Source organism: Dipteris shenzhenensis, chromosome 3 (assembly GCF_047967505.1).
Source record: "Dipteris shenzhenensis isolate YYH24624 ecotype China chromosome 3, Dip_SZ_1.0, whole genome shotgun sequence".
Classification (NCBI taxonomy): Eukaryota; Viridiplantae; Streptophyta; class Polypodiopsida; order Gleicheniales; family Dipteridaceae; genus Dipteris; species Dipteris shenzhenensis.
Genome location: NC_141598.1, coordinates 30,003,068 through 30,019,182, shown reverse-complemented (window position 1 = coordinate 30,019,182; position 16,115 = coordinate 30,003,068). Strand labels below are relative to the sequence as shown.

At 40.3% G+C, this 16,115-nt stretch overlaps 1 protein-coding gene across 4 annotated transcripts in view; it reads left to right on the top strand.

The window, feature by feature from the left end:
- LOC147903638 (uncharacterized) overlaps positions 1-16,115 on the top strand; it is a 143,107-nt gene that overhangs the window by 19,647 nt on the left and 107,345 nt on the right. For 2 of the 4 annotated variants that reach the window (XM_087372898.1, XM_087372900.1), the window contains exons 3-6: positions 638-713; positions 845-922; positions 3,068-3,156; positions 14,171-14,244. In XM_087372898.1, the coding sequence (XP_087229024.1) occupies positions 638-713; positions 845-922; positions 3,068-3,156; positions 14,171-14,244 (317 nt within the window). Of the gene's footprint in view, positions 1-637; positions 714-844; positions 923-3,052; positions 3,157-14,170; positions 14,245-16,115 lie in introns of all 4 variants that reach the window. The other 2 variants (XM_087372897.1, XM_087372899.1) reach the window with 1 other exon arrangement.

Genomic DNA, 16,115 nt, shown 5'->3' with positions numbered 1-16,115 from the left:
TGATATCACGGTTTGTTGGTTTCTTTCATATTCACCTTTGATAAAATTGAAGTTCATTTTGACAACCTTCTCTGTTGCAGTCTCTTTCCAGTTCTATTAGTGGTCTTGAGGTAAACTGAGAGTAGTGCGAGTCTTCAGTTTAGGCAATAGTGAAGGTTCTAGTGCTGATGATATTTGAAATGGCGACCAGGCTTGTTGCATGTGCTTTCATGTTCATATTGAATGGGGCTCCTTTGATTAGGAACAAGATTGTTGTCATAAATGCGCCAATATGTTCATAATGTGCAATTGGTAGCTTGTAAAAGTACTTTGTCTGTGCTGCATCTTTAAGCAACTCTCTTATACGTGATTTTTAAGTACATTTTTAGCTAGATTTGTGTGGATGGCTCATCAAGGTTTTTCTTTCCTTCAATAATCCAGTTGCTTCTGGACGACAAGGTTGTGATAGAGGGGAAGGAAAGCCTCCTGATTCCAACAGATGTGCAGGTCTCGCATGGTTTTCTTTGATGTGCCTTTTCTTTATCCTTGCTGTTGATATGAACTTCTTCCTTGTACGTAAATGTTGCCTGCAAGGAGCTATTAGATGGTTTGTAACTTTGTGAGCCATGTGTAATGGAGACAGTAATGTTGTGCGCAGACATTTGAAATTAACCAATTTAATTTCTCTCCACATCGTGCTGAGATTCAGTCTGTGTCCATTTCTCAGCCAACTTGTAAGTATGTCAATTTTCCAGCCATCTGGTAGTTTGATTTCATTGAGGCTACGTACTGCCACATGGTATACACATATTGTACATGACGTTACATTAATTTGTCATGTATTATACTGAGATGAATTGTGCAGATGATGGAAGTGTCTTGCTAGGGACAGCAGATTCCCGTGGTAGGATCGTGGTTTCATGCTTGGGAGCAGTGGAGAAAGGTAGGCTTAGCTTTAATATTATGTGCTGCTCAATCTGCATATGGAAGAAGTATGTGCTTGTAATGGAGCTTGGCATTGGCGTGTAATGGAGCTAGAAATGACTCCATTGTGTAAAGCTCATGAACTGATTGCTCTCAACTCTTCACAAATAGTCCAATATGTATCCTCTGCAATTGGAGACCGGGAACCAAAACCCACATTCCTGTGTGTACAGGCGCCAGCCCTTTGGTGATGAATGGCTGGTCCATGCAGACGATACAAAATTTTGCTTGCAGGCTACAGTGCTAGCAAACATTAGCAAGATTCATTTGGTGTGCTGAAAATTGGGAACTGCCTGAGGTGCACCTACGTCCTACTTGGTAGTTTTCAAAGTTTGGCTCAGTTTCCACAGCTATGAAGTTACCCTTGAACCTCACATAATTTCTCATGTTATCAGCTCACCTAAAGCATGCGCCATCACATGTGTATTGCATGTCTCAACATTGACTCAACGACCAACCTACTATTCTGTAACGGGACCACCTAAGGTTAACTAATGTGCGTTAACCTTACTGAGCCTACCATTCTCTAATTACACCTTTGGTTGGCCCTAGCAAACATTATGCCCAAAATTTCTTTGACATGTGCTCCTTCAACATATTGATAACACTATTATAGTGACATGATTGACCAGTGCGAGTAAGTGCTTCTATAATGAAAATTATACGTGATAGATGCAGCCGCACATGGACATATGCCTTTATTTTTCAACTATGGCACAAAATATGGTTTTAACAAGTTCAAAGAATGCTCATCAACGAGTGCATTGTGGAACATTACATTAAAACTTTAGATGCACCAAAGAAGTACTGCTTCTTGCAAAGAAGTATTGCTAGCTAGTAATGGTCCATGGTAAGTAGCACTACTTTTTGTTACCTCGTAGTACTAGATAGCTAATGATACTACTTAGCTCTAGCAGTGCACAATAGCTAACTTATAGTGCTAGATAGCTAGCTAGCACTGCTAAGGTGAGTCGTGACACTCTGCTAGTATGTAACTACCAGTGCTAGGTACTTGGCTGCGAGTGCTAGTAGCTAACTATTATGCTAGACACCCAAGTAATAATGCTAGCTAGGAAACTAGTAGTGCTCGGTCGCTAAGTAGGTAACTAGGAGTGCTAGGGACGAAACCAGCAGTGCTTAGTAGGTAATTAGGACTACAAGATAGCTGACTTGCAGTGCTGATAGCTAGCTAGCATGCTAGATAACTGTTTAGTGCGCTAATAGCTAACAAAAATACTAGCTAGGTAACTAGCAATGCTAATAGCTAACAACAAATGCTTGCTAAGAATCTAGCAGTGCTAAATAGCTAACTAGCAGTGCAAGGTAGCAAACTTGCAATGCTACATACGTAGCTATAGCAATGCAAGATAGCTAGCTAATGGTGCTACATAGCTAACAATCAATTGCTAGCTAGGTACTAGCAGTGCCAAGTAGCCATGAAATTAGCAATGCTAGGTAACTAAGTAGTAGTGTTGGCTATGTAGCTACCAGTGCTAGGTAGGAAAGTAGCTGTTAAGTAGCTAACTAGTATGTAACTAGCAATTCTAGGTACCTAGTTAGTAGTGTAAAGGAGGATTAGGGTTGAGAGATCAGATTTTGACTTTTTAGGTTTCCTCCCATATGCTGCTATATCCTCATAGACGAATGTATTCAACCATAAATTAAAGGAACAATTACAATGGTAAAGTTATGTAGATTAGCCAACCTAAGGTTTGACTTTAAGGGTTAGCCTGCATAAGGCAACTCTATGTACCTTGTTGCTAGTTCATCATGGAATACACACTTTATGTCGTGCTTCTCCACGCGCTTGCTCCTTTGCACTTTCAAATCCATTAATGCTATGATATTGTTATAGTCCATTTCTTTCGGAAACATGGCATATTTTTAGATGGATGTTCTCTCTATTGAAATTAGGCAGCACTGGCTAGAATATAATCTACATATCTTGAGTTTATGCACTGATGTTTAAAATTCTTCCTTGTTACTCAGTTACTTACGTAAATGAAATTGTGAGAGTAATTATTTGTGAAGAGGATCGTTAGGATCAATTGAAGGGAACTTCCTGCCTTTTAATATTAACAAAGAACAGGTCTCTTTTTGGCAGGTACTACTTATACTGCTTGCCCTCAAGATGCTGGTGTAGGTGAAGGTGGATGGGCAGGGCTTGCTTTTGTCTCAGGCCAGCCCTCCTTGGTATCCACTATTTTTGTCCATTTTCACCCTTTGATAAATAATATGAAACTTTAGATCTAAGGGTAATTCCATGTTTGAAACTTCTCTTTGAGGTTGTCGGATGCTTGCACTTTGATCCTTTGATTGTTAGCATTATAGATATTGAGAAGAAACAACCCATACAGAGCAATGCAATTAGGAAAAATAGCTTATGTAAGTCACCCATTGGAAGCATGAACTTACTTTCATGTGGGTTGGTAATCTAATGGGAATTTATTTTTTAAGACAATGACAATTGTAAAAAGCATGGGAGCCATGCTTAGGAGAGATAACTGAGCAGAAGTGATGCCGAATATGAAAGATATAGACTGGAGAGTGGCAATTCCTAAATTAACTTTATTACACATTCGTCCAAAATATAGTGAAGATGGGCATCACCAAGTACATCATCATGAAGACTGCAAGGGTTGAAGAGCCCCCATCTGGTGAACTGCTCAAATTTGGAAGGGATGGCTCCCGTAAAGACTTCTCTACAAATGGTTGAAAGCTGGTAAGGCCGAAGTACAGCATGAGAGCTGCCAATGGGAGTTTATGTAGGCTACTGTCCCCTTTGGGCAGGCCAATTATTTTGTTCTACTGCTGGCAGACTTTAGGGCAATCTCAGATGTATCACCTTTTGGTGTTGCCATGTGGCACTTGGGTTTCTAGAAATATCCCCGAACAAGTTTTACATGTGACAAGGCATGGCAACTAAATTATCTTGGTTCTGTAGTCCTATGAGTGATGGAAGACTCTCCAATGATGCCATTTTCATATGTCCATATTTCTATGCCGAGAAAATAGTGGGGATCTCCCATGTCTTTCATATCAAACCTAGACGTGAGTTGATGTTTGACTTCAAATAGACCGATTAAAGTAAGAATTCTTATCAATAAACATTCTTGAAAAACTTCTCTTGATTTGATCATAAAGTCTGGTCGTTGTAGCTTGTAAGACACACTAAATGGATTTGACATCAAGTTTGTTTATGAATTTATTTGGAACATGGGCATAAGCAAGCGAGGCAAATACTCTGAAATGATTAATTGAAGGCTAGACACTCGTGAAAGTTTCTTTTGGAATTGTGCTTTGTGAAATTGCAATTGGACTCCTGTTCATCAAGTATACTACTGTTGTGCAGGAATCCTTTTCTTAAGTATACTACTGTTGGGCATACTTCACCTCAATAGAATCTTGGAGCCTTATTTTTCATCTCATTGGATTTCTATTCTCCTCCATGGTCCACAAGTGCGTGGAATTCTTCGAGAGCATCAAGTATATATATATTTTGGCTTCAAGAAAGAAATGAAGTTTCCTTGACAACATCATGCCCGACATATAAATAATTTCATTTTAGTTTGAAAGAAGAAACTGAAATGAAAAAGAAAGACGAGCACAACGTTTGATTTGATGAACTAAAAAGCTCAAGCTCTCTTCACAGAAAGTGTCGAGGTATAACCATAAATATGGAATTGTATGATCTAGAGAATGTATGAACTCTTTGACCATGAAGTAGGAAGGATGTTGATGGCTTAATGCCTCTAATTACTTGGTGCATGCAAAGTAATTTGTTTAACTGAGCATAACCGAGATGAAAGCAAGAGCATCTAAAAGAGAACCGAAATGGAAATGACTCAATAACTCTCACAAGAGATAACTCAATCTATTATCATCAGGAAGAGCTCATCCCTACTGGGCTTGTTGCTTAGTACAACCATAGATGGCCACAAAGGCACACAAGACACACACTACAACTCACACACCAAAAAGTCGAGCTGCTTCCCACGATATCAAGCATCAACACCGACAGTATATTGCCATCTCACGAGATCAAGGCCACATGCTTTCCTACCCTCGACTCTGCATAGAGGCCAAAGGTCACGCCACCTTCCTGAGCTGGCGGGAGTCAACCTTCAAACCGACTTTTGTAGATAGCTAGAATGAGGACGATTCATCACGACCTCCTGCTACGTAGGAAAATGCATGCAATGAAGCCATGTTGTCATCCATGCATTATTCACGTGGACTCAACATTGGACCAATCATCATGCCTCCAAATACTTCATCACGACCAATAGGACTAGAGTAAAAGGACCCTTCTAAACCTTAATCACCCATAGGTCTCCCCATGAGGATGAATTCCTAACAAACCCTCCCGCAGCCGAAATGGGAGATCAAATAAAAAGTCATGCACACAAGAACATTGGAACTGCAACTACGTGCTCACAAAGAGCAACTCAAGGCAAATGAAGTTCACAAAGAGCTCAATCATCATGTGCTCACAAAGAGCTCGAAACCCGATAGTAAACGCAATTTGGAAAGCCCAGTCTTGATCTTTGAGATGATCAGCTTCAGCCAGCATAGTTGTTTCTTCTTTATTGTCTGCCACAAGTGCTTTTTCTTTACCTTTATTTAGTTTTAGGATCTCGTTGCGCTGCTTGGTATAGCAAAATATTTCAATGTGTCCTTGCCACAGTAGTTGCTTTTACGTGTATCCCGTCCTTGCTTCCTCCTTTGATCACTAGCAGCATATGCTTTCCCATCGAGCCAAGTGAAACTATTGCGCTTCTCTTCACTAAGAAGCATGCTTACACAATCCAAAAAGTCCATGTCGACGTCAAAGCGTAGTATACGTACAATTTCACCGAACTGCTTAGGAGGTAACCTTTTCAATAGAGTTGCCTTCTTGTCTTCGTCCTCTACCCGAGCTCTGAGATCACTCAACTGTCTAAGGAGCGCTTGCATACGATTGAGGAAGACTCCCAAGGTTGCATACGATTGAAGACTCCCAAGGTTTCCGATTTAACCATTTGTAAGTCGAAAAGGTCTTGAAGTTAGACTTGGAGTGTTTCATGCGCATTGTAAAGAGTCTCCAAAGTCTGCCAATTCTCTACTGCACTGGCTTTGATGTCCAAATGGTGAAAATACTTTGGCCCTAAAGCTCTACCTAAATACTCTAGCGCTTTCTCGTCTTTTTGCTCCCACATTGGTATCTTATCTGCGTCATGAGACCTCTCTTTTGGCTTCTTCTCTGCCCTTGAGACAATTCTCCATAACCCCTTGTGCATAAACGACAAACGAGTGGCCAATTGCCAAGATGCAAATTTTTTTCCATCAAAGGTGACGAGGATAGCTCCATGCTTATCCTTCTTAGATGGATCCATGCTCACAATCTCTGAGGGTTGAGAATTACTCTGAAGCAAGCTTTTGCAAGTACGTGTAGAGAACTTCTTTGATTACGTCGTTTACTCCTTAGTCGCTTCACGATTTTGATGTCCAGCCACCACAGTGCAGAAGACCGAGACATGCAAGCACCACAACAACAATTATCACAAGGATAAAATGATGACCGCGCTCTGATACCATTGATGGCTTAACGCCTCTAATTACTTGGTGCATGCAAAGCAATTTGTTTAACTAAGCATAACCGAGATGAAAGCAAGAGCATCTAAAAGAGAACCGAAATGGAAATGACTCAATAACTCCCACAAGAGATAACTCAATCTATTATCATCAGCAAGAGCTCATCCCTACCTTGGGCTTGTTGCTCCGTACATCCATAGATGGCCACTACACACTACAACTTCACACCAAAAAGTCGAGCTGCTTCCCACGATATCAAGCATCAACACCGACAGTATGTTGTCGCCTCACGAGATCAAGACCAGCTGCATGCTTTCCTGCCCTCAACTCTGCATAGAGGCCAAAGGTCACGCCACCTTCCTGAGCTCGCAGGAGTCGACCCTCAAACCAACTTTTGGAGATAGCTAGAATGAGGATGATTCATCACGACCTCCTACTACGTAGGAAAATGCATGCAATGAAGCGACACTGTCATCCATGCATTACTCACATGGACTGACCATGCCTCCAAATACTTCATCATGACCAATAAGACTAGAGCAAAAGGACCCTTTTAAACCTTAATCACCCACAGGTCTCCCCATGAGGATGAATTCCTAACAATGGTCGTTGTTGCTTACTCATACAACATGTTTGTGAATCATCTCTTAAGAAGAATTAAGCTCTTGAGATTAAGGTATCCAGGACTATTATGCCATAATGCGTTGAGATATGCATCCTAACTTTGATGAATAGGCATAAAAAGCATAGGCATAGGCATGGCTGAGGACAATTTAAGCATTATGTCAATCCTGGCTTCTTGTGCAATAATAACATTAGAATTATCAAGTTGCCTAATGGTGCAGTCATACTTGTTGAATTGATTAAAAAATATTTTGTGCTATTATAGAAACATAAAGTGTGCCACCACTACAATATTGCTAATTGCTTTAATTTTGTGTGGTGCGTTGACATTTTTTGTTAGGACATAGTTCACCAATCTTTTGGATTGTGCCATGTGATGATTGGCTCTTGAATCAAGCGATCAAATGTTCTTAGTCTGCTTGTCCTCTTTGATTGGATTCTTTGTGGTTGCGTATGGGGAAATGAGAACTTTATGTTGACTTTCATTGTCTAGGGACTGATCCTGTTTTTTATTGCATAATTAGCAGATTGCCTTCGATTATGATTCTGATCTTGATTTTGATTTTGTTATTGTTATTGATTACCGACTTTATTGTACTGCATTAGCAATGCATCTTTGCCCATTTTTGCATTTCGGCTCATGATTTTGCAATAATTGTAACTTCTTGTGATTCTTCTTGGAGCATTTTGTTGGAAACCTCCTTTGCTGGAAGTATCTTTGCCTAATAATCTTGTTTATGGATGTGGTGGTCTCTTCTTAGTTTCTCTTCCATGAACATGTCAGACGTAATTTCTAAGGTGGGTGGTGCATCCTTGGTAACCATTGCCATCATAAATTAATCATAATCTTTTTTAATTTGATCCATAATCTTTTTTGAGACAGTTAAGCATAATTTGAAGCTATCTTATTCTCTCGACTTCTTGACCGATATATGTCACTTGATGTGTATAATTTGAGCCTTATAAGATAGTCTAGTCTTGTTTCCGTTTATATCAAGCATTCTTGACCGATTATATGTCAATGTGTATAATCTTTGAGCCTTATAAGAGTCTGCTCTTGTGTCCATTTGTATCAAGCATAATGATTTTTGACATACTTTTTTTGGTAAATTTGTTTTTTCTGTGCTTTTTGTGCAACTACTGCAGATTTTTTATCTCTGATGATAGGAATCATAACTTCTTTGACATTGGAATTTATCGGATTCAGTGTTCATATTGCTTTTCATTCCAATCAAATTGCTTTTCTTGGAGGTCTTATGTTCGATCTGTTGTCAATGTTGATGCTAGAGTGCTTTATTCTCGTTTATAATTATTTTCAAAAGTATGCTATCTGAATTCAGAAATATGATATCATCATGTGATTTTTCCATAATTGCTGTAAGGATGTTAAACTGTTGAAGTTGAGGCTGATACACTTCTAGAATTGTTGCTTTTGGTGTACTTAAGGGTGCTGATGGAGACAAGTTGAATTTGGACAAAAATTAAGTTATGGTAAAAGAAAGTGAGGACAAGTAACTTCAATGGTGCTGTGATTAGGCAAAGATAACAATGTCAATTGTTTTTGTAGATTGAAATACATGAACTTTCAGTGGGTGAAACTACAGTTCAAACCGGGTTCAATTTGAATTCCAAATGATTGAGTTAAGAGGGATGTAAATATGCTTAAAGTTTACCTTGGGTTGTGAGAGAATTTTTTTGACTTAAATGAACCTTGATTCTGATTAATCTAGATTGAGCTAATTACCATTAAATCAACTTGGGATTAACCTAGGTTTTAGCTAGCTAACCCTAGGTAGGATTAAGTTACCTTAGGTAGGTTTGGATGAGATAGGTATTCATGTAAAGGTGCTCAAGGATTAGGTCTCATAGTCCACTTAGTTTGCATAGACCTTTTATGCGCTTAGGCAGTGCAATTTAGTGCTCTAACGTCTTGCTTTGCGAGTATGAGAAAGGTAGTCTACAAGCCAGGGGTAGTTTGGTGGATCATCCATATAGTTTCAATAAACTAGTCACTAGAAATCCAAGGGGTCCCATTGCGTGGATGAGGAAGAATGTTTGCTCCTACCAATTGAGTGGATAAGGGCTGGGTCCCGTAGTCCACTTAGTCAATGTAGGACGTGTATGCACAGGATCTTTCAAAATCCCAAAGGTAAACTCACCTGACTTATATGGCTCACTGGTATCCACTGACTTTAAAAATATAACGCCATGGATAGAGGAGGCAGCAGCATTGATAATAGGCATTTGCCTAGTGTTAGACCAACCATCATAGATAATAGAACATCCATTCCTCTTCCATTTTTCTTTCAGACTTTGTAAGTCCATCTCCAAACGTTTCACTTCTCCATTCAATTGCTTTCCTGAAAATGTCCCATAGGTTGGAGGCATGAAACTAGGCCCAACGTCTCCTATGGTCTTGCACATACCAAGAAAAGGAGAATTCTTGACCTTATTGAAGGCAATATCTTCACCATAAAAAATTTCTTGCATGCATACCATGCCTTGTCTGTGCAAGTAGTTCCTACGCTTTTGCTAAACTCTTTTGCCTCTTGCCATTGCCAACAGTACAGACTAAGTGTCTCTTGGATGACGAAGTTTCTTCTTCATTGTTACACAGAGAAGGATTAGACCCTTCTTCCCACTTCCAATTTACGACAAATGTCTTTTGCACTGGGAGCTCCATCCCATGCTCTCTCTCAACAAATGCATTTATTTTTCTTCATCCTTGTCTTGCCTATAGACTCCAAAACATTCACAAATTTCCACTTGACAACTTCTCTCCTCTTCATCCTAAGGTTTGGAATTTGCGAGACCTAACTACTACAATGTAAATTTCCTGCAAATGCACATTAAGAATCTGCAATCAATTAAAAAATTCTATGTATTCTCTTACATAAGAATCTGTTAATAGCTGTAAACATAGCATTGAATGCCATGCTGGAGACCATAAAGAGAATGGATCCGCTGAAAGCAGTTGGAATATTTAATGACTGTCTTGCAACCTAGTCCTACGGATGTGCTATGCCCTGATGTGGCAAAAATTTGAAAAAAGATAGACCAAGTGTCATTTGGAAGGTAGGTCAGCTTAGTCATGTCCATGTATGCCACCATTTGATGGTCTGCTAGCCTAAGTGCATCAGTGCTAATAGACACCTCTGAATCTCAAAAGTCCTTGACATTTTGAAAATAACTATCGCATTGATTAATCCAAACAGGCAGGAATAAAGGATCATTCTTACCATCATAATTCAAAGAGAGCATTACATGTGGCTTGCTAGAGATGGTGTGTCTGATCTCCTATTGGTGAAAGCCATCATCACGTCACTTTATTGCAGATGGTATAACTCTTGTTTTGCCTCCAAAGGCGCCTGTTCTTCTGGTTTTGGAGTCCATTATCTTGTTGCAAAGTTTCATGTTTTGAATTATGCCCTAGGACTCGGCCAACTTGTTATGTTTGTGACACCTACCTCGGTTTCATCATCTGCATCTATGCTCCTAAGGTACCTGAGGGCATTGAAATCATGGTGGAGGTAGACATCCGTGAGAAACTGCATGTGATTTGTGTGTATAAAAGAATTTACTCTCTTGGGGGACTTGTTTAATCTCAATGCAACCCTGAAAAGAAGTTCTTGCTAGGATTGAGAGAAAAACTGAAAGTGCCCCAAGCAGGTGGGAAGCTGAGGAGACCTCATTTGAGTACGTCTTATCGAATTTGTGGTACCTGCTTGCTGAAATAAGTCCCAAGGCAGTAAAGCTGAATTGAATTACAGTGAAAACAGCTAGTACCTGACAAAAATACCTCTCATATGACAATTTTGATTTACCAGTGTAAGAGTTGACTGCTATCATTTCTAAAAGGAGAAAAACTGCTGCAAATTTCTGCCTACTCTATAAACTCATTGTTTGGAAAGCAATACACATATTAAATTGTCGTTGTTAACGGAGTATGATGATTTTTGCCAAAGAGGTGAAAGAGGAAGAGAAGGGGGATGAGGAAAGGGAGACTTGGTTGCTTGGATAAGTCATAAGATGTCAATCAAGATGCTTGATATAGATCTACTCTTGCCTCTTCCACGAACAAGTTCCATCCTGCGGGCTTGCCACGACTACCTTTGATGATATGGTGACTCTTCTTCCCGAAAAAGATTGCCGGAACAAAGAATCTCCGATCTCTTCTTCATATACTACAGAGGCTCTTGCCTCCACCAGCAAATGGAAACCCAGGCCTCCACCAGCACATGGAAAGACAAATCCATTCAAGCCTCTCAAGTGCATCTTTTGTAACAAGCTTGGTCATACGGAGGGCAGATGCTACCAAAAGCTTGCCAAACAGCAAACTAAGGACCATGCCAATTGGGTTGCAGCCGCCAGTAGTGACGAGAAGATGACGAACCTCCGACACTAGTTCATGCTCTCACTGCTCTCTCTCTCTCTCTCTCTCTCTCTCTCTCAATGATCCATTTATTTTCTAAGCATGTTGTATTTGGGTATTCTGTATTGGGGATGTTTTCCAAAAATGAATTCAATAAATCATGTGTGTTGTGTCAATAAAGGTTCTCTGCCTTGGATAGTCCTCCTAAAATGATGTATGGGTTTTCTATGGTGTGTGGCTCCATGTCCCTCATTAGTCCGTGGACCCAGGAGAGGAATGTACTGTGGGAGCCATGCATTGGCTTTGAATCTTGATAGGTCTATTTATCAGGCCTGGCATGTGGGTTCCAAGATGTTGGTGCATTGGTCTTCTAGACCTCTGAGTTGGTCATACATCCATGCATGATGAGCCTCTGAGCCATGCTAGTTGAGCCTCTAAGTCTATATCATGCTCACTAGCCTCTGAGCCATGCTCACTTGCCTCTGAGTTAGCATGGGAGCCATGTCTAGTTCTAGATCGTCATTGCACAGCTCGATGACCGTCATTGTCATGTTCTTGTTTTCATCCCAGTAGTCACTCACCTTTCCTCCATGGGGGAGTGTTAGGAAATGGAGTCAAGTTGAGTCAGTTTTGGTGTGTTCTAACGAGTCCTAGTGTGAGTTTTATAGTACTAGGTGTCTAGGAGTGCCACGTGTCATATTTGGAGTTATCCCATCTACATTTGGTACTAAGTGTGTGTGTGTGTGTATTCTATAAAGGCATTGTACTTTCACTTGTCAAATCAATCAAGCCTCAAGCATCTTTGGTTATGTAAGTACTTTTCTTTGGTTGTTCAATTCTTTCTAGCATTTCATTTCCTTTTGCTTTCCATTTCCATTTCATTATGTTTGCTATCTAGCCTAGCCTAGCATGCCTCCTATCTAGTTTCATCAGTATTGTGTTTAGCTACTAGTGCAAAGGTCTCATCATAATGTGTGCCTTCTTTTTGGGTTTGCAACCAATCCAGCGTTATAGTTTTCTAAACTTTCATTAGTTTCAATTTAATTTGGTAGACCCATTTATTTTGAATGGAAGTTTTACTTGGTGGTAAATCTAGTAATTCCCAAGTCTTGTCCTCTTTCATGGCTTCTTGCCACTTGGGATTGTCTTTGGTCTTTCCATATCTTTCAGGCTTACATATATCTTTGATTTTTCCCATTAAAGCGCAACTCATATTAAGCCTATCAAGAGCCCTTCTTTTCTCTTAGGGTCTGCTGAGTCCATCCTCATTTGTTTAGGGTTCATCTATAGCTTGCCCTTCTTGAATAGTTTTGTAAAACCATCTAAGCACGATCTTTGACTCAGGTTCCTCTTCATCAATACTGGTTCGTCTTCTTCTTCTCCACTGATCGGTGATATAATAGAATGATTTATCTTGTTATGAAGTGCAACCAATATCTAATTCATCAAAGATCACATTCCTACTAGTAATGATCTTTCTTGCTTTAGGATTCCAAACCTTGTAGGCCTCGTGATCGTCAATGTAGCCAGCAAATGTTCATTTAATTGTTTTAACATTAAGTCTCTTCTGTTGGCATTAGGAAATGTGTACGTAAGCCTTGCAGCTAAATATCATTATATGATCAATTTTAGGCTTTACATCTATAAGCACCTACTTAGGAGTTTTGTACATTGCTTGATCAGGGTAAAGGACATTACCAGATCAATGGACCATCTATTGGAGTCGAGAGATTAAGATAGAAAGATTAGTTCAAATTGCACTTAATGGGCTCAGAAAAGACTGCGATCAGTTTTTGACAGTAATCACTAGGGATGCTCTGCCATCTTTTGAAATCATGTTAGACGTTCTCATGTGAAAGCAGTTGAGAAGATGTACAAACACTGACTTTTATTGCTTCAGTCCATATATAGCTAGCTATATTCTGAGTTTTAAGCTTACTCCTGATTTTCGTACCCAACCTATGGTTCATGAGTTCACAACCTCATTTTCTTGGGGAATATGAGAAATGTCTGTTATCTTCAATTCCCTTATCTTTACAAAAGTCAAAGAATTCCGTTGAGTTATATTCTATCCCTTTATCTGTTAGCCAGAGTCTCAGACTTCTTTTAGAAGTACAAACATACCTTCCTTGAATAGTCATTAATGCATGTCAGCTTGTATACTTTTTCTCCTATAGATTTGATATTCAGTGGATCACAAAGATCTGAATGTAGTAGTTCAAGGGTACCGCTCTTCCTCGAGTCCTCTTTGGAAAATTTTTGTGACTCTGTTTTATCATGATACATCCCGTAACAATACCGAGCTTACAACATGGGTGAATGATATATAGTTATCCTTAAGCTACTCTACAAACTGTGTAAGCGAACATGCAGGCTGAGTCTTGACTGTAGTGCATCTTTAGGTCACAACGTTTTACGTCAATCTATAAATCAAACAGTGCCATGTTGAGTTCAAAAGCTAGGATGCTTTACCATCACTTGGCAGCATGTATATGAGCAGGCACTGTTGAAGTGTTTTATTCTTAATATTTACAATATTTCATTGTCATCATGACACATGCAACATGTTTTTTCCTTTAAAATATGCTTTTAAGGTTGTGTCCTTGTTGATCATTTGAAATTATTTGTTATTGACAGGTAGCAGTTGCCCGTGGCCTAGCCAAGAGCATTGATTTTTATGACAAGGATTTACATGTACGAACCTTGCACACGTAGGTTGAATTCTCCATTCCTCGATTTCAAAGAGGACAATGAAAGCAAGTTTTAGTTCTTTTTAAGGCTCTTAGTTGTGTTTGCTTGCTTTAATTTTGGTAGGATAATTGATCCTACATTTGTCATGCACCTTTAAGGAAGGGAGCATCAGATATGCATCAGATATTCACAAATTGGTCAGTTCATATCACATCATAGATTTACTATTATATAATCTCTACTTCTTAGGCAAGGTCTTTCTATTACATTTCAAAATGCTTCATATATTACATAAGTGAGTTGAGCAGGTGCAACCTTTATGCAATATTAGAGTAGCTAACAATCTACTATGGTATACCATTTCCACTTTTATCCTTGTTCAGTACCAATTATAGGTGCTTAACCAACCATAGACTCTATTACTTCATATTGGAAGGTGTTTTCCACTTTTACCAACTATTGATGCTTATTAATCAGTTTGAATGGTGATGAATTATAGAATGGTTATTGTAGCATGCAACGATTATCTGATCGTGTAATTCACAGCAAGACCTTCTTTAAACCTTTAGCGAGGAATGAGCGTTGTTTACCATAGAAGTGATAGATCCTATGAGAGAACTGAGAGATGACTGAAATATAGAGCTGAGAGTGAGCTGTGTAAACTGTAAAAGAGAGCTGAGAAAGCTGAGGAAACAGTGTCCAAACCTCTCTCCATTTGCTGGTCCAAACCTCCGACTGTTGTGCTGCGTGGTCACCTTTAGATCAGGCTGAACTGATGGCCAAGGGACTGAGGCTAGAGCAGGGCCAGATCTGAGGATCTCAGGGGCTGCACAGGAGGCTGAAGTGGAGCTGTAGGAGAACTGAAGGCAGGAGCAAACTGAATGAGAAAACAGGGCAGCCAAGGGGCCCTTTTATAGGGCTGCCGACCCAGTCTCCTGTAAACTGTAATGAAGGTGGGAAAAAGATGGATTTTAAGGGGGAAATAGATGGGAGAATAGTAGGGAAATGTGGGAACTGTGGGGGACTATATAAGTCAACCCAAAAGGATTGTAAGGGGCTATTGATTTGACGTCTAATCCACTTCTCCTTGCTTCCTTCATCACTTGTGTACTTCCAGTCTTGTTCTCTCTACTTCCCTCCCCTATTCCTTCTCTATCTCCCCCTGCCTTCCGTGGCTTTCTCTCACTTCCCCATTCACCTTCACTACATTGGTATCAGAGCACCGACTCTGGCACCTTTGCTTCCCCTTCACCCCTTCACTCCGAATCTCAGTACCTGTTACACCAACTGTGTGAATAACATAGCCAAAGCAAGGTGTTGGTAGACAACCAGGCCAAAACGTGTAACGTGATTGGCAAGGAATGGCTGGTCGTTTCTCATGTTGTTGATGGCAAGGAATAGAGGGCTTTTGGAATGAACGGCTTTCTCAAACAAAGTCTCCACGAAGCAGACGGATGCTAGACCTTGCAAAAGTAGAACACCTCGAGCAATAAGATCTGCAATCCCAGCGAGCTCTAATTCGTCTGGGGCACAGATGGATAACAGGTCGTACAGCTCCAATTCAGCTGTGGGACAAATGACGAGCAAGTCGCCGTACGAGGGCTACCCTATATGGCAAAATGTCTAGTTCTGATCGTCGGCCTACGTCCGATCACCAACAAGAATAACGCAACAGTCCTGCTATCATCCCCGTCACCGTCGACCTCCGTTACCGTCACCCGTCCATCCTCTCTGCCTGTCACCATCGACCTCCGTTACCGTCACCGTCCATCCTATTTGACCATCTGCTCCCGTGCGTCTCCCGACTGCTGCGCCTCTTCGCCCGTGCGTGCCATCTCTACGCCACCATCCGCGCCCGTGCGCTGCCCACCCTGCAAACCTTAGCCTCTAA